The following is a 19,889-nucleotide window of genomic DNA, read 5'->3' as shown; positions in this document are numbered from 1 at the left end:
AGCTTCCATGAAAGTGGTTTTTGAGAGGTTAATAAAAATTCCTTACAAGACACTTTGTGACCCGTATCTTTGTGTTTTCTTTTAAAGGCAGTTCTTAAGTCTTCTTTTTATTTTCTATCCTCCCTTTCTAACATGCCCAACCTTGCTTTTTTTATGTTTATAACTCAGCTTGCAATAATAGGGCAATTTCCAATGCAGTGTTCTTCCCATCTAAGGACATAAAAACTTAGAATGAATTATTCCAGTCAAGGAAGGTAATTGGTGCTGTATATATTTTGTCATTGCAATACAAGATGGGTGGTAAAGAAATATGCCCTTGGGCCGGTCACTCTCTTTCAGCCCAACTCACCTCACAGGGTGGTTGTTGTAGGGAAAATAGGAGGAGGAAAGAGTATTAGGTATGTTTGCCCCCTTGAGTTATTTATAAAAATAATAAAGGCAGGATAAAAATTAAATAAATGAATAAATATTTTCTAGTCAGAGTTGTTAGAAATCAGCCTAAAGGTTAGGATAGCAGGAAAGTAAATTAATTAAATACTTCTGAGTATTATGTAAAGAATAAGAAGTTTCAATCTTCATTTGTATCCTATCTTAATATCTGAGTGAACCCAAAACCTTAGGAGCAGGTGTCATATCTATGAATTTTTGTGTACTAGGAAAATATGACATTTTTAACTGCCTATAGGTATAAAAAGTAAATGCACACAATTTGTTTTGCATACTAGTATGCATGTGAAAGACAAACTTGATAACAGATGAATTTTATTTGTTAGGATATGGACCGTTTGTTAGTTGAGCAAGTCATGCTGTTTTAGGATTTTTCACTGAGAAAATCAGTATTGTAATTCTGAAAGGCTTATTTGGAGACCGGCCATATCTACTGTTGCTGATCTTTCCTTGTGCATGTCAGAGTACTTTTTGTCAGTCTGGTGGAGATATTTACAAGGATTTTTTTTTCATTGAATCAGTTAAGATTTTTTATTCATTAATCCCATTTGAGTCTGTATATCTTGGATATATTGAAATCAGAAAAAATAAAATTTGCATACCTTGTTAGTTATGTAATCTTTGCCTTTTCAGTTTATGAACATATGGGTAATGTGTAAAGATATAAAGGTAGATCAAAACTTATGAATGTTTCATTTAACTAGGTGTAGAGGAGTTGGCCTTGAAGAAGGAATTCAGCAGCCATTAGGTAAAGACCAGCTTAGCCCTGGAATAAAGGAGGGAGTGTGAAAAGAAATCAAGATTGCCCCACTTGATTTTTTTCACATATGGAGGTGGAAAGGGAATGCCTATCAGGCTTTCAAGATTCATCATCATCATCATGTTGGACACAATAAAACTATACAATAGTAACAATCGTAACAATCTTACATTTATATATATATATATATATATATATATATATATATATATATATAAACATAAACAAAAGCAATTAATACACTACACAAAATTAAGAATGAAAATACTAAAATGAATTGAAATAAAATGACAGTATTTGAAGGTGTTTTACTTCTGTGGAAATTTTTACCATTTATCAGGAATGAGAAAACATGGGCACTCTAGATATTGTTGAACTACAATTTTGAGCAGGCCAAGTCAGCAGAAAAAGTCTCCTTTTTGTGTGACTAGGACAAATCTGACCCTATCCAAAACATAAAATGTACAAATCTGAACATAATGGTAGGACCAAAATATTTCACGTTTAGCTATGCACTGTCGAGTAGGGTCCAACTCCTGAAGACTACATGGACAAATAGCCATCGTTGTGACCTTTCCCTGCCACCCATGAGACACTTTTCCAAGAACTTTCCAGTGCTGTCTTGATTCTATCTGTCCACCTTATTTGTTTTCTTTGTTCTGGTTATTTCAACCTTGTCAAGTGTAGTTTTCCTTGTCTATCACTCACTTAAACCACATACCAAGTATATGAGTTTCTGCTTGCTGATTGTTGCATTAACAGAGCAGTCAGTCTTTATTAATCCAGAACTGATTGATTGGTTCTTTTTGCAGTCCTTTCCATAGCACTCAGTAACTGTCTCCAAATCTACAACTTCAAAGTATCTGTATTTTTTTAATGTTACTCTTTCACACTGTACAGCTTTGTAATGGTACATTACCACTAGAAAAACCATTGCTTTAATTACTCTGATTTTGTCACAGAAATTTTTTCATCCTTCATTATTTTATCTAAGATTAGCATTGCCTTCTTCTTAAGAATTAATCTAATAAAATCCAAGTGATGGTAGATCTAATTCTACCCAAAGGGGACAGAACCGGTTCCGGCAGGACTAGGGAACCAACCAACCCCAAGAGTGTGCCTTCCTCTCCCCATTCTTGATTGTCATACCTTTCCTTGTTCTTTCTTACTTGATGTTCAGTGTATGTGTGTAGAAGGTAAGGAAGATGACCTTGACAGATACATAGTAGGCAAGATCCATTACCAAAGCCACAAGGGAAAGTGTATCTTAAGTCCACAACAAGCAGAAAATATGCGGGAAAAGCTCAGACAGACACCTCCCTAATTCACATAAAAAGGGGAGGAAGTATAGTACAATCAGACTTGCAAGATCTATTATTATAATCACTCTTGATATAAGTAGTTTTAGCTTTCCAGGGGAGTTGATTCCTAGTTTGGTCTACCTGGTGGGGCTGACAGTCTTGTTGCATGCAAGCTTTCATCCTCTGCTTTTCCTGCCATAATAGCTCTGTCTGCAAGTTGTTGGGATCTTTTTGTCATATGGCACTTCAGCATAGCTAAATGTTTTATTCACAGTTGTACAGTTTTCTGAACAACAGTGCAGAAGTGGCTTGTTGTATTTTCTGGATTTGATTTCTCCTCAATGAATTAGCTTCAGTCACCTCTACAAAATCCCACCTGTCCTCCCTGCTGTGTGGAATACCTTTAGTTTCAGACTCCTCCTTTAGTGTAACTGGCAAAGATGATACTACCAGGACATCACCCTCTCATCAGCACTGTTTCATGGTCATTAAAACTACTAGGCTGTCTCACCACATTAAAGTTTTAATTCCCAGGGAGAGTGTCTGTTTTTAATTAAATATAAATTTAGCTGACACAACAGACTGGCATTTTCTTAATAAGGGTAAAAGAGGAGCTGACTTTAGAATAATGTTTTGTATGCTTAGTTTACAAAGTTCTTAGGCTAAGAAATGGACATTTATACTTCATAAACTCCATACATAAGTATGGTGCTCTATAAAAAATAAACAGCTGAGCAGAACCATTTCCAATTAAGTGTAGGGCACCGGCTTTTCAACATGACAGATGTCATACTAGCTATGTACTGCATTCAATGCCTGTGTGAAATCTAGTTGGTTTCATTTAAAATTCACCATAAACCCACTTGTGGGTTTACTGTAAGGGAATTTAGAGCTGACCTTCTAAAGTTATGGAAGAGCGGTTAAGGGGGGAAATGAAGGAATGAGCTGTTAAGTACTGTAGATGAGATTACACAATCCAGAGATTGAAGCGAGCAAGAGAAATAAACTCAGTTTATTTAACCTTGATTTTGTTTAGTAGGACCAAAAGAAACTTGGACGAGCCTTCAAGATTCTGTTATTATATTTTAGAAGAGTAAAGTAGCGTTCCTGCAGTGTCTATTTCTTGACTGAGTGTACTCCAAAGATGCCATTTCTGGATTTAAATATGTTGTTTTGCAGATTAAAGTAACACATCTTCTTTAAAAAAAACAAAACAGGTTAAATAATCCTGACCTTTAACTTTTTGGCGGAGGAGTGAGTCAGAATATGGAGTAGAACTAGGCTGGTATAAAGGTACTGTGAGAATAATTTCTCACACTGATAAGTCTAGCAGCAACGGTTGCCAAAATAATAAATGCAGGGTGCTTCTACTTTCACAAACCTCCTCCCATTTGCATTAAAGAATGTACAGAATCTTGTGTTTTACATTGCCTATATATAGATTTCTAATTCAACAGCAGAGCTTTTGCTGGAATTCTTGTGTGTACCCTTAATCTTCTAATTGCTAATTGCTAATCAGTGCTCCAAGAGACTGTTTCAGGTCCAGATTTCTAAGAGGGAAGTCTATCAGATCTGCCAGATTCTGCCAAGCTTTATGCTTAATGCAAATCTATTCAATGTAAAACTTCCACAATGGTGGCTCTAATTCTAGCTTTTGTTACAAAGTGTAAGCTGTCATGTGCGGTCTCTGGCATGCTCAACAGTAGTTGTGTTTTTGAAAATATAAAAACAGTCTTACTCCAATGTTTCTATTAAAAATTGATTCAGGAGACTTACTCTCAAGGATATAAAATGTGATTAATAGAAACAAATATGGGAGAGATGGTGTGTAGTCTAACTTGTTTCTGAAAAAGGTTCTTGCATATAGATATCAGCACCTAGTACGTCCATAAATATTACATTTTCTTCCTCCACTTATTCCATTGAAATGTGCATAAAGCCTATGCTTATATAGTTCTCTTAATGTGATTAGGGGTGTGAGAAACCCAATAATTGCTCATCAGGTGAAATGCTCCACACTGTATTATGCATTGGTAAGATCCACCACAAGTATCATGTTCTATTCTGAGTATTGCATATAAGTTCTGTGAAGAAGAGATTGAAAGAGCTGGGTATGTTTAGCCTTGAGAAAAGGCTTATGAGGGATATCATAAGAATATGTGAAAGGATGTCACATAGAAGTTCTCTCTTCTTCCAGGGTGCAGGACATACAGTAATTGGTTTAAGGCAATTCCAATATAATAGTATAAAAATATTTAATAACAATATTTTTTGACAGTGGAATCAGGAAGGTGTCAGGTTCCCATTCACTAGGTATGCTCAAGTGGTAGCTAGCCATCCATCCATCTCATATGTTTTAATTTGGATTCCCACATTGAGCAAGGGATTGGACTTGATGGCCTGAAAGGATCATCCATTTCTTTACCTACCTGCAGGAAAGTTTGAGAGTAGAAAGGATTCCTTCATGAGACTAAGCATAAATGTACACTGCTGCCAAGCAATAACCAAGGAACAGTATGGAGTCAGAGTCTTGGTAACCATAATTTTTGCCTTGGCTAGTAGAACTTTCAAAAACTCTTTCCCCTAGAACTGCTGATTCTTCTAGAAAACTGAAATCATCCCACATATTAAAAGTGATTTGTAAAATAGAATTGCTGGACTTGGAGTAGAAAGATGATGATGATGATGATATTTTATCCTGGCTTTTAAATTGTTTTATGTATGTATGTGGTCAGCTCAAGGTGGCAAACATACCTGATACTCCTGCCTCCAATTTCCCCCACAACAACCCTGTTAGGTGAGTTGGACTGAGAGAGAGTGATTGGCCCAAAGACAGTCCATTCCACTTTTATGTGGAGATTTAAAACACCTGCTAAAAAGAGGCCAAGTTTAAAGGAACATAACACAAACTGTAATTCAAATGAGCAGTGTTAAACTTCCTTCTAAGATGCATTCTTTTTTAGTGGGAGAAATACAGTTTAGAGTAGCAATGTGTTGTGCTCAGCCTAATAACTTGAATTGTTCTTGATCTATTCATCTACACTGCATGATAGATCTGCTATGCAATTTTGCATTACATATTATGTAGCTGATAAGAGTAAACTTTTTTGGACCTATTTCAAGACTTCTGGTTGGAAAACTTTGTATTTGGAGCCTGATATCTAGCAGGAAGTGATTGAGTTAATGCTCCACAAATGCCAAACTACATTGTACTTTCAGCTGTTTAGTTTATTTAAAAAAATAATAGAGCAAAAAATTAATTTCCTTTTCTGGATTAAAACACTTGCATGTATAAATTTCTAATTTCTTTTGCACAATTATAAAAAAAGATAATGATTGTAAACAGCCAGTGTTAGGCAGTACAGCTTCACCAGGATAAATGCTGTAAGTAGCTCAATAGCCAAAGATTTTTGTTGATTTATAGATAGTGTAATTTGTTGATTTCATTGCCATTGTAGCATGGCAAGAACTAATTGGTCTACAACGAAGCTGATAACAGTTGTATTATTCATTTGTCTCTTTCCTTGTGTATCTTACTTGTAACCCAAGGAACAATATTCTTGCTGCAAACAACACCCTATGATAGTGCTCAATATCTTTTAATTTTGCTTTGCTTTTGTTTTGTAACCGCTTTTTTTTTTTCCTAGCAGTTTTCAGACTGATTTAACCCACTAGGCTGATCAAGGGACTATATGCTATTGACAAATAATGCAAAATATATGTTGAACACAGTCTGAGTTCAGATTAGTCATACTGATAATGGAGCCATTTAACATCCCACTGATCTGAATAGTTATGTTTTAAGTAGGACTAAATCTGGATCATGACCAATAAATGTAACTTAGTACAGTGTCCTTTGCACTAAAAAATATTCTCTTGTAGGTCATTAAAGGGTATAATCAGTTCGTGCCTTCGAATATTCCTTCATATGCTGCTTAAATGAGAGAAAACCAGATGTATTAAAGTGAGTGGTGGTTACCTTTTAAAATAATAATACACAATAAGGCTACATCTGCTTGATTGTATAGTTAATAGAAAACCTGAAGTTCCTCCGGATATCTATTAAACTGCTATTTCCATAATCTGTTATTTTTTATCATGCTGTTGGAATTGAGAAAAAATTAATAATATTTGGAAGGCTACAGTTATTTATTCCCAAAACAGTTTTAAAAAAAAGATACTGTATACTGCTGTTTTGGAATAGTTTTCACAAACACTGTGTTGCCTCTAATTTATTAGTTTGGATGTTTATTGTTATTGGGCTACAGATGCTTTCTTGTTACTGTATCATGGATGTTTTATTTATTTTATTACCATGGGCACTTCAACTGGTCATTGTTATGGATGATTTAATTGTAGATTAGTTATTATTGTGAATATTGTAATATTCCGCCCAGAGTCCCCCGACCGGATAAATAAATAAATAAAATTATATTATGGTTATACTTTTGGATCTTACTATATGTTTGGCGGCATACAATTTTAAGAAATACATCAATTGATTTATCATAAATGTGGTCCCTAAGTATTAAAGATTTGTTAAATAAGTTTTCCATAGCCCGTTTTCCAATCATATTGGCTCTTTCAAGTCTAGCCTGTTAGAAAAAAATGGTAATATGAATATGAATGGTAGTATGTCTGCAAAGAATTCAGAATGCCTGCAATTAGTCTAAAACTAGGATATAAAAATTAGGTATTAATCCACTTGATTAGTGATATTTTCATATGTGACTGTATCACATATGACTGTTTTTCATGACTACTGTTCACGGTATCATAATTTTATATATTAACTACTGCTGTTATTTGAAATGAAACTGGCATGTATGTCTTCTAAATTCTCATAGCTTTGGGATCTTGAGTTGAAATAGAATGAATTTTTATTATAACTGATTACTATTCCTCCATAAAGTATCACTTATTTTATAGTGTAAGAACTCAGTGCAAAATATTACTCCTGCTGTGCATTACATATTGAAGTTATAAACATAAGGGTAAAAGAGTATGTAGAGATGTGTTTTCTAGCACAGCACAGCAGATCTAACCAAAGGCTACAGAAATGAAGAGGGTGTGGGTGAAGGAACAAATATTACTACTTTAAATGTCCATTTTATATTACAGTATATAGCATGCTTCTACATATTTGTATTCTATGAAACAAGCATTTTATGTCATAAGATTTTTTAATTCAGATTTTTCCACTGCTGTCAAAATAGTGCAAGTTATTTTCAGAAGCTGCTGGATTTGTTTGTTGATTAAAAGTCTAAGACAATTTAATGTAACATTGGATATAGATACCAGGAACTATCCCATGAAGCATGTGTAAAATTGCAGCTGTTTGATGAGTTTGGAAATCATAATTAGCAAAGGTTATGGTTTATTGCTTGCCTCGTTGTCTGGGATGAGTTTCACCCAGTTAGCCTGGAGGAAGTGGACAAGGTCCTTGGAATTGCTACCTGTGTTTTAGATGCATGTCTTCCTGGTTGGTCAGTACCAGCTGGAAAGTGGCGTGCAGTTGGGTCCAAGTGATAGTGAACACTACTTTGCAGGAGATCCCCATCTTCTTCTTTGAAGGGGATGGTCTCCATCCTCTCCTGATGTCTTGGACCTGACAGCAGTGGACAATTTTTGTCCAGTTTCCAGTTGAGTTTCAGGTTGAAACAGGATTGCTCATGCTTCTGGATGACGTCTGAGGGACTCCATATGTAGGTGGTGCATCTGTCCTTACCTCCCAGATCATTCAGCAGATTTCAGTTCCATCAACCATGATATCCTCTGGGACTGGCTTTGGGGGTTAGAAGTGGAGGGCACTGTTTTGCAGTTGTTTCCTCCTTCCTCCGAGACTAGTTCCAGTTAGTATTGGTAGTGGGGGAGAGTTGTAGCCCCAGGCCACTCTTATGTGGGATGGCTCAGGGCTTAACTCTCTCCCTACTCCTGTATAACATCTACATGAAACCACTGGCAAGGTCATCCATTAGCGTGGAGTAAAATACCATTAATAAACTGATGATATGCGGCTATATATTTCCATCTCTGGCTTTTCAAATGACCCTGTGCCTGTAGGCTGTAAGGATATAGATGGGGGAGAACAAGTTGCGGCTCTGCCCTGGCTAGACCAAGTGGTTCTGGGTTTTTGGACCCCCTGAATCTAGTGATTTTTCATCTTTCACTCTTGATAGGATGCTACTCTTTCAGACAGAGTTGGTGTGCAATCTGGGGTTCTCCTGGCCTCATGGTTCCTGCTGGACAAGCAGGTGGTAGCCATGGCCTGGAGAGCCTTTGTATAAATACTTTTTGAGTGTCATTTGTTGCTAGACTGGAAACCTCTGCTTACTGTTACTCATGCCTTACTCACTTCCTGATTGGATTGCTGCAATTAGCTCTACTTGGGGCTGTTCAGAATACAGTTCACCTGCAGTTTTGCATGCTCCAAATTTTGCCCATGCAACATTACTGCTACGTGAGCTGCGTTGGCTTCCGGTGTTTATTATCATCTTTAAAGCCATGCATGGCATGAGGCCAGGTTATTTTCAGGAGCATCTCTTACCAGGGGTTTCTGCCCATTCCACCAGATCCAACATGGTGGACATGCTCCTGGTCCCCTCTATTAAACAGTGCATCTTATGGGACTGAGGAGGTGTGCCTTCTGTGGCAGTGCCTACCCTATGGAACAGCCTCTCCCAACCCTCCTGGCCTTCCAAAGACTGTTCGGAGCTGGCATTCAGGCCAGGATGCTGGTGGGCCCAAATTGTTATATAGATTTTTATTTTTTATATTGGATTATGCTTAATTTTGGCTATGGAGTTTTTACACTGTTTTTGTACTGATTGTTTGCCATCCAGAGGTATGTATTTAAGATGTATACATATACGTTTCTCTGAACAAATAAAGCAAGAGTGTACCAGTACATGACGTAGATGTTGTGATAGAAATGAAGGGTGTAAATAGAGAGAAAGGCTGGGTTAATTTTTGGAACAAAAGATCATAGTTTAGCTATAGATTTTTATAAATATTAAAGGCCAGTAATTTAATTATAAGATTCATTAACAGAACTAGGCCAACACCTAGATTCCCTCTAGCCAGAGCTTTCATTGTACAGTAGCGCAAACATTTCATGTTGCATTTTGCAGGATTTTTTTCCCCACTCCATCTTACATTTTAACAAAGAAAATCTATTAAAATGGGGGGAAAGTATGTAGTATATCCTGATTAGTAGCGTTAATAACTATCTAAATGGAAGCATCCAAGTCTTCCTCTTAACCGTTATTTCTTAAGTTAAATCTATCTGTACTTTCCATTACAAGAAATTAAAGGATATATCAAACCTTTGTAGTGGGAGAGGGGAAACATCATCTTCAGATATGTATTTAATATCTGTTTCTGAGCAAGAATATATATTTGGTGTTACTTTATGACCTGATTGGAAATAGACCGATTCCTAATCCTAGTCTTGACAAAATAACCTCATTTGTTTTAACAAGTGATTATATTTTACCAGTTTCTAGAAGAACTCTTCTTTTGGAAAAATGTGAGTGATGTACATCAAAATAAAAACCAAAATGGAATATATTGTAGTTAATAAATTTAACTTTTCTTCTTCTTCTTAGGGTGGTCGTTTGCACAGCGTCAAGTCACTGTTCAAGAAGGGCCTCTATACCGAACTGAAAATTCTCACATTACCATTTGGTGCAAGGTCAGCGGTTATCAAGGACCATCAGAACAGAATTTTCAGTGGTCCATATACCTTCCATCTTCTCCAGAAAGGGAAGTACAGATTGTCAGCACCATGGACCCTTCCTTCCCTTATGCAATCTATACTCAGCGTGTTAGGAGTGGAGAAATCTATGTGGAGAGAGTTGAAGGGGATTATGCTCTGCTGCACATCACACAGCTCCAAGACAGGGATGCTGGCGAGTATGAATGTCATACTCCAACGACTGATGAAAGATACTTTGGGAGCTACAGTGCCAAGATGCAGCTAATTGGTAAAGTGTATTATGTTATTTGCCCAGAGAAATAGAGTATTATTATAAATTGTGCAGAGTGGTGGGTTTGAATGTGTTTTATGATGGTTTATATTGCATAAATTAGAGCCAGAGGGGGAAAAAGTCAGGAGCTGCAAAATGGAGTGTGTTATTGGCATAGATTTGGGCCAAAAAGCTTAAATTTAGTTTTAATGAGACCAAGATTTTATAGATTGACAAGCCTGCCAGTATATGGAAGTCTAGAACCAGTTCTAAGTAAGATTGTATTCCTTTGGAAGAGACCCGTCTCACAGACTTTTGTTAAAAAAGTGCACAGCTGGTGTGACTCAAGCAGTTTTCTCTTAGTGATTACATCTGTCTGATGGGTTTAATTAGTAGGGTTGTACAGTGCTTCAGATATGATTTCCAAAAGGTGCTTCAGAGTGCATTGGAGTAGAAATGTAGTATCTGTCTCCAACATGTATTTATCTTTTAAACAATTATTTTATTTTAATTCTTTTTATTTTTTACTAATTGTGAAATACAAAAAATTACAGCAACAACAGAAAAAAATAGTAATTATGTAGTAAAAAATAACTGTACTGATTAAAATAAATGTAATCAAAATTATCACCACAAATTAACAAAAAATATCTTTATAATAACTATAGATAAGAATTAAAATTAAATTCTTAAAGCTTATCATTCAGGCTGGACCATGTAGAAATATATTACATCATGTTGTCATTTTTACAATACACAGACTTTTCAAAAGTAGGTAATAAACATATCCTGGATCTATTCCTTAAAATATACACTTTGAAGCAAGTGATTACATGGCTATTTGTTGATGCTGCCAGACAATCTGGGAACATACATGGCTGCTTTAAGATGTTGCAGGCAGTTGCTCTGTATGCATCATTCTGACCTCAGAAGCATTTTTGGAGGTCAGATCCAAGGCGCTTCACATCCTGTGGTTTTTAATATATTGCATTTTTGGTACCTGACCCTAAAAAGCTGCTTATAAATATCTTGAACAGATCTCCTTCTCCCTTTCTCTGCATGTGTGTGGGTCGAAGAGTCATTAATGCATTCTGTTGTTAAAATAAACTAATTACAAAATGTATTAATTACATTGTACCTACATTTATTCTGTGACTTTACTTTTTACACAATAGCTATGGTAATGGTTTGTCTAATGATGACAAAGCAATTTGTACAGTCATCCTAGAAATTTTATTGAAGCGGGGGATGCACATTCGTGAAATAAAATTGTGAAGATTTTAACTGGGTCACATCCCTCGAATCATATATTGCCAGTTTTAAAATAGTTTAGCTGTTTCTTTGTTCTTTTATCCATTTCAAGGGCTAGGACTTCTTTCTAAGTACTAAATTGTTGGGACCCAGAAATTTAAAGTGTACTCATAAGCTTCTGAGTATTCTTTAGTCATCTGATGGGACTTTTATGAGTACTACTCTAAGTGAAGCTGGTAGCAATGAAGAAGAGGGATTTTCAGCTGTGTTGCTACACTGTGAAACTCCTTTCTTAAGAAATCTCTTCTGTTGCTTACATGTTATTTTAATTGACTTACGAAAATCTGCATAGATTTTAGAATCTTATTTCTCTTTTAATGCAGGAGGAGAGCCACAATAATCAATAATCAGGAGTAGTCTGATTATTTCAGACTGACAAGTGTTATTAAAGCTTATGCCTTTAAATAAAAGTTGTTACTGTAGTTTGAAAAGGTGCTACTAGACTCCTGATATGTTTTATTTAAGTTTGCAAACATCTCTGAACTTACATAAAAAGTATTAAGAATTCATATGTTGTTTGACTATGACAGATAATATTTTTTATTTATTTTGGTCAGTAACCAAATAAAACAGAACATATAGTTGTTTTAATATGATGTGTTTTTTGGTTGGTTGTGGACTTTTTCTCATGAACTTACATTAACATACCAAGTTGTTGTCTCCTGTTAATGATTTGTACCATTCTACAGGTTTTTTAAATAAAAAATCGATCCACAATTGAGCCAAAACCTTTCAAAGATTTTAATTATTAGTTATCCATATAGAATTTTTAAATATAACAGATCTTTACTATCCTTTGAAATATTGCTATCAGATTGATCAGTACTGAAGTACAGTGTTAAGAGCTTTGAATTAAGTACCGTGTTAAAAGCATTATAATTAACTGAATAATGTGGAATAGAATTTGCAAAAGCAAATTTGGCAGCCATTAGAGTCAAAGGAATGTCTCATGGTGCAGTGTTCTCCTTGTCTTATTTTGGTAATGACAACTGGGTCATTAACATGAGGTTAGACAGTATAGCATATGTTTATGAGAAAGTTAATTGCATGGAGTCCTTTGTGCTCTCTGAGCCTTGTTGTTTTCTTGCAGACGTTTCATTGTCAAACTAGGCAACATCTTCAGTGCAAAGAGGAAGTGGGCCTTGTTCTCAGTTTATATACCTTGGCTTGCCCTGCTTGTGTTGGTAGGGGTGTTGTTCTCTCCTTGTGGGTTCTTTGATTGGGCTGTTATTTGCTGTTTGGTTGATTGCCTGAGTTAATAGTTCCTTGATTAGGGTGTATTGTGCTGTTTGACGGTTCATCTGGTGTTAATCCTAGTGTTGATTTTTGCATATCTGGGTGTTGATTGCTGGCAAGGGAGCGTACTGGTCTTTTGGCTTTTCTATTGTTTCTTTTGAATGGTACGTAAATGTTGTTTACCTCTATGTGTCTGTTGATGGCTGCTTTGTCTGAGTGCCAGGCTTCCAGGAATTCTCTGGCATTTTTGGATTTGGCTTGGTTTAGGATGCTCACAGTTTCCCAGTTGAAACTATGGTTGAGTCTGTCCATGTGTTGTGAGATTAAGGAGTTCTCATCGTGTCTTCTGACTGCTAGTTGGTGTTTGTGGATGCGCTCTGCTAGTCTTCTGCCTGTCTGTCCTACATAGTGGCTGTTACAGTCTTTGCATTGTATGTTATAAATAACTCCTGTTTTTTCTTCTTGGGCTATTGGGTCTTTTGGGTTGCTTAATATGTTTTGAAGAGTTTTAGTTGGTTTATGTGCTACGGTGATGCCATGTGGTTGTAACAGTCTGTTGGCGGTTTCTGATGTATGGCAGAGTTATCCTTTTCATAGTTTCCATTGGTTGGGTTGTAGTGGGTTGGGTGGTGAGGCACTTTTTGATAAAGTTGAGAGGGTATCCATTTTGTTGGAAGATGCTGTAAAGATCATCTTTACAGCAAGGGATATTTTTCTCTGGGAAGATAGGTCTTATAAAAGTCCAGCAGAGAGACATGATCAAATTTTTCTTTGAATTGAACGTCTGATTGCAACTCTGTGCATTCCACTTGAAAATTTGGAGGTAATGTAGTTATGTCAACTGAAAATGGAGTCGAAAATATACCAAAATATTGATGATTTTTCTGGAAATCTTGAAACCTGTTCTCAAATTCCTGTATCAAACCAAAAAGCAAGGCTTCATATTTCTCGCTGTTCACAGGACTGTGTTTAGCCAACATGTTAAAATGTATAAAATTATTTTTCATAACTTGAGCTTGCCATACTTTTTTTCATTTCAAATGCTGTTATGGTTTGAAACATTGCAGTCATAAGTTGGTTTTCACCTTGAAGACTCATGTTTAACTCATTAAATGAGTGGTCAAATCCACCAAAAATGCTAAATCTGTGAGCCATTTTTCATCTTCAAGTTCTGGCACAAATTTTCTTTTTGATTCCATAAGCGACTTGATTTCATTTCGCAAATCATAAAATCTTTTCAGCATTTTACCCCAACTTACCCACTGTACTTCAGAAAAGTAAATGATGTCCCTATAATCAGCATCCATACTTTTAGGGAACTGCTGGAATTGGCGATGATTCAATCCCTTGGACCTTATGAAATTCACTGCTTTGATAACAATTTGCACGACATCCATTTTTAAAGCTTTTGTGCATAAATTTTCTTGATGTAGAATGCAGTGATACTTCACCAAACATTAGTTGCCGCTGGCACTTGCATTGTCTTCTATCAATTTTGTAAGTCCTTCACTTTCACCAACCATCACCGGGGTCCCATCAGTAGATATACCAGATACATTGAAAATGGTTAAAGAAAATCACTTAATGTCATTTTTACTGCTTCATACAAATCAAGAGATCTAGTTGTGTCTTTTAATGGCACCAAAGAAGTCATTTCTTCAGTGACATTGTATTTATGTATTTATTCTAATAAAAATGGCAAGTTGAGCCATATCTGTAGCATCAGTACTTTCATCCATCGCCAAAGCATGAAATTTGAAATTAGCATCTTTACTTTTCAAACCTCTTTCGATAGATTTTCCTGTTTCTTCAGTTTGCCTGGCTATAGTCTGGTGAGACAAACTGATTTTAGAAAAATCACTTTTTTTATCAGGACAAATTATATCTGCTACGCTTTCCATACATTGCTTAAGAAACTCACCATCGGTAAATGCTTTTGATTTTTTTGGAATGAGATTTGCTACCAAATAACTAGCTTTTGTAACAAAGTCTTTTTGAGTTGTGACTTTTAAAAAAAAATGGTTGAGATGATAGACTTTTTTTCAGTTTTGCTAATTTGTCTTTACAACAAATTCCTCGATACATTTTGAATCTGGCAGCATGTTTTTCCATATAATGCCTTTTCAAATTGTAGTCTTTGAAAACTGAAAAATTTCCCTACAAATTAAGCATAGCACCTTAATATTTGTTTTGACAAAAAAGTACTCATCTGTCCATTTTTCACTGAATACTCTTCTTTCATCCGCGATTTTTCTTTTCTTTTTCTTTTCTTTTCTTTTTTGGGTTCTGTTTTCTGTTGAAACGACATTGAAGCCATGCTGGAATAAATTTATTTAGGAATAAATACATATTTTTAAGAAATAACACAACAGGCCCGTCATAAATTGTTAGGCAAATAATGCAAAGTTTAATAAATAAGAAAACTTACATGTCTACTTAATAATAATAACAAACACCTGTCATCGCAGAACACGTGTAGGTAGGTTGAAATATATATAACGCCAAATCGCCACAAGCTGAAGGGTGTAGAGGCAGTGGTTGAGTTAGCACTGCACTGCCCCATCTTCTACACAGCGTTCTGTTGTTTCTACCTATGCAGTCCGTGCTCGAGCACCTCGTGATCGAATCAGGAAAAAAATCGCAAAAAAAATGTTAAAAGTTTACGATTTTGGGGGGCCGCATTACTAGCTCTTCAGGGCCACATGCAGCCCGCGGGCTGTGGGTTGGACACGCCTGATGTAACATCTGCATCTCTCTGCTCTATGAGCTTGATGGAAAGTGAACTGTATACACAGTTCTGATAGCCAGGCTGTTAAGTGTGCAGGTTACTTGACTTTATTTGCACATCCAGCTCTTTTGTTCCATAGTGCCAAAAGATCAGGACTAAATATTTTATACACATTATATTTTATTGTCTATTTATATTTATATACTTATACTGATTGTATTTATATGGACATTGAATTTTAAATTTTGTTTTGTTGTAAACCGCCCAGAGTCCCTCCTTGTGGGTGGAGATGGGCGGTGATAAAAATTTTATAAATAAAAATAAATATATTTCAAAAAGAGGCCAAATATATTTGAAATCCAGGGATAGATCTCAACCAGTTTACACCATGGTCTGAATCTTAGATGGTCTTAAGCTTGCACATTCCCTTTTTTTTTCCCTTATGTTTATTCTGTATTAAGGAACACAGACCTAGCTATAGTTCAAGTATGATTATTTAAATGCAGCTTGCTATCATGAACCCCTCCAAAATGGGCCCTGACCTTGCTCATATTGAGTGCAATCCTTAATAGGCCTAGGTTGAATTATGTATATTCCTATTCCCCCAGTTATGACAATACTTTTCGGTTTAATGTATTATGGTTTTGTTTTTAAAATTGTGTGCCTCCCAGAGTTAGTTGAGTTGGAAGGCCTTAAGAAATCTAAATTATGAATAAAGTAAATAATATTTAGGGGTTTTTTTGGTACTTTTTAATCTTATTTATGTAAATAGGGTATGTAAGCCACTCAGAACCAATTTGACTGGAGCAACATACAAAGCCAATAAACACATGAATAAATAAGCCAAATGTGCAACTTTTGAAATGCAAAGCCTCATGCAACTCTCAAGTTGACAGAAATTGCATGAACTTGACTTACAGTATAATTCAAGTGATATTTAAATGGGCACTTTCCATAATGACAAGTCTCAGACCACTTATTGTAGTGGAAACTGGTCATTTAAAATTAGTGTGTGCGTGCTCCCTTTCTCTCTCATGAGGGTATAGAAGTGGATTTAGATTCTACAAATGTGTTTATATTGCACAGAGTCTAAATAGCATTGCCATGAAGAGAAATAGACTTTTGGTTCATACAATAGGAATGAGCCTCTTCCAATCCTTGTGTCATGGAAACATACGTAACACCATTCCCCCCAGTCTTCTATTTAGCAGATACTTCTGACCTGAAAGGAAGAGCAAGTTCCACAGTCATGTTTCTAGGTAACAGATAAATAAGGCATCATGTGCTGTCTAGAAAATAGTTGTTTGCAAAATCTGTATGCCTTTGCCTTACACCCTTCCTTTTGTAATTTTAAAGGCAGGAGAGAGGAAAGTTATTGATGTTATTTTTCTGTGTACAAAGAACTGAGTGGTCATGGTGTAAGCGTACCCAGGCTACTGCTAAATCTTGTGTCTTAAAGGTAGCAGAGTGAATGTTTTTCTGTATTTATTTATTTACTCAATTTATATAGCTGCCCATCTCACATAAGCAAGTCCACTCTGCTGAATTTTTTTTACAACTACTTCAGTCTATATTGGACACACACCTCATAGAATCTCTTATTTCATCTCTTTTAGAAAAAAAAAATTAAAGGATATGTGTGTTAAATGTAAATTTGGTCTGGTCATAGGAATTAGCTAATCAAGTAGAGGGAATGTTGGTATTGCAGTCACTGCTGTCAGATGTTTAGGGGTAGAACTATGACATATCATCCATTAACTACTTCATTACTTAACTCCAGTTTTCTCGATTTGTAATGAGGTGTTACACTTTCAGGCAAATTCAAAGTTTGTTACAACAGCAGCAGAAGCTTATAAGAAAAATATGCAGTAGTTATGGCTAAATGGAACCCGACTAGATGGTGATTTTCTTCATCTAAGTTCGTTTGCGTTGATTCTTGTTTTCTTGAAACTGTATATAATGCATAAGTACTCCAGACATTTTTCTGGAAGTGTAAGGATCGCCACAGCAGCTTTAAGCAATAATCCATCTAGTTTGTTTTACCTGATGTTAGTTAATACAGGATTCTCAGAAAAGTGCATGAAATTGCATCACAACAGAGAAAACATCTTTTACATTTTTTATAAAGCTTTATTAATTTTTTCAACATATACATAAAATAAAAACTGAAAAGAATGAAACAAAGAACACTACAAGAAAAAAGAAAACTAAAAAAGTGCAAAAATACAAAGACTTCCAACTTTCTACAACAAAGATATATATAAGTCATTATCAATCTCTTACTCTAATTAAAACTAAGATAAACATTTCTATAAAGCATTTCCATCTCTATATGACATTCTCCTCTAAAACTATCTCTCCCTCTTTTAAAAAAACCTTTTCTACATAATTATTCACCTAATAAGCAAATAATCAAATATTATCCTACTTCACTAACTTTTTACTCCTCTCTGCCTACTAAAATAACAAAAAATAAATTATTTCCTACATTTGGTTAATGTCCTTTTACCCAATGTAAAATCATCATCTCCAAAACAAAAACATCAGTCTAAACTTTAAAGAGGCCATCCTTATAAACACATTTAAACAATTATCCAACTTCAAAATAGACTAAGGCATTTACATATCTCGGTATTACACACAAAGGTTTCCTCTTACAAGACTCAAATTCAGCAGCCAGCCTTGATTCTTGGTCTCGATTTTCCAGGAAGACAGCCAATTGTATCTCTCCTTTGCTCCCGATACTCTCTCAGTCCAATTTTTCTCCCTTTTTGGCTTGGAAATGTTAATCCTGATTTTCTTCTTTAAAGAAGGATCATTACTCTCAAAGCAGTTTTCAGTCTTCTCTTCTTTTTCAAGTTGTTGGTAGGCTTTAGACTCCACAAGTTCTAAGAGACAATCCAGGCCTTGGGTGATGTCAAAATAGAGTTCTTTAAAGATCACTTTCATTTCTTCCATGTTTCTCCACAGTGTGATATCAGGAGAAAAAAGATGTAAACAAGAGCCATTCTCAAAGGAAGGCAGAGGCAGATAGCTCAAAATTCAACACCACAGATTCAGTGAAGTAGATAAATCTTTTATAATCCTCAAAACATTAAAAAAAATGGCAACAAAGCAGCAAAGATCTTTAAATCCCAATATTAGAAATTAAATATTAAAAAAGCCAACTTTCCAAATTAATAAATTCCCAAAATAATGAAAATCACCAAGAGCTTCACATTTCTTTGTTGCAAAAGGCCTCTCTTCAGTAACAAATTAAAAAAAACAAAAAACACCCTTGGTGTTTTAGAAATGGGGTGGCAAGATTTAGTGTCCATTTTACAGCTTCAGTGCAGCCCTGAACTTGATAACATCCGTGCCTCCTGGCATCCTCAATCACGGATAGATCACAGGGACTCCATTCCATGACCCCACCCCCCACAAGAAAATGTCTGGAGAACAAAAGGGATTATTTCCTGGGTTCTCCTTACCTCCGGAGAATTCTTCAGGCTGCGGGGATCCAGCCCACGCCCAGAAAATGCTGCGCTGCTGGCACTGCTTAAAAAAGCAGTACCACTCAGTCTGCCATCTGCCACAGGAAACCCACATTTCCCATCTTCTATATTTTTAAGAGTTAGAAATTGTTATATCATGAAATAAGTATATTTAGTTTTGTTGCCAAATGTGCTTTTCTCTTTGTTTATTCAGTTCTATTTTCTTGATTGTCTAGTAACACAGAGTATGCAGATTCATGATACTTTATGGATGTGAAGACAGGACAGTTTCAGTATGTAATGTTCAATTAAAATATATTATCTCTTCATCTCATTAATTTGCACACCTTATTCCATTGTTGCCTAATGTGGTATCCTGCAGATGTGTTGTACACTGCAACTTCCAGAATTCCCAGTCAACCTAGTCTTTGGGTCCATCATTCACTGCTTAGCTGGTCTAAGACAAATTTATTTACTGTATTTATCTTTCAATAAGATAGGGGGCATGGTGGCTCAGTAGTTAAGATGTCAGGCTTGTTGACAGGAAGGTTGCAAGTTCAGTGGTTTGAGACCCAAGTACTGCGCGGCGGAGTAAGCTCCCGCATTTGCCCCAGCTCTTGCCAACATAGCAATTTGAAAGCATGCAAATGTGAGTAGATAAATAGG

General features: G+C 35.8%; 1 protein-coding gene across 3 annotated transcripts in view; it reads left to right on the top strand.

The window, feature by feature from the left end:
- Window positions 1–19,889, top strand: part of IGSF3 (immunoglobulin superfamily member 3) — a 100,640-nt gene that overhangs the window by 12,240 nt on the left and 68,511 nt on the right. For all 3 annotated transcript variants that reach the window (XM_063305509.1, XM_063305510.1, XM_063305511.1), the window contains exon 3: window positions 10,116–10,493. In XM_063305509.1, the coding sequence (XP_063161579.1) occupies window positions 10,116–10,493 (378 nt within the window). The remainder of the gene's footprint in view (window positions 1–10,115; window positions 10,494–19,889) is intronic.

This window comes from Candoia aspera, chromosome 5, assembly GCF_035149785.1.
Source record: "Candoia aspera isolate rCanAsp1 chromosome 5, rCanAsp1.hap2, whole genome shotgun sequence".
NCBI classification, from domain to species: Eukaryota; Metazoa; Chordata; class Lepidosauria; order Squamata; family Boidae; genus Candoia; species Candoia aspera.
This window is presented reverse-complemented; position numbering and strand designations above follow the sequence as displayed.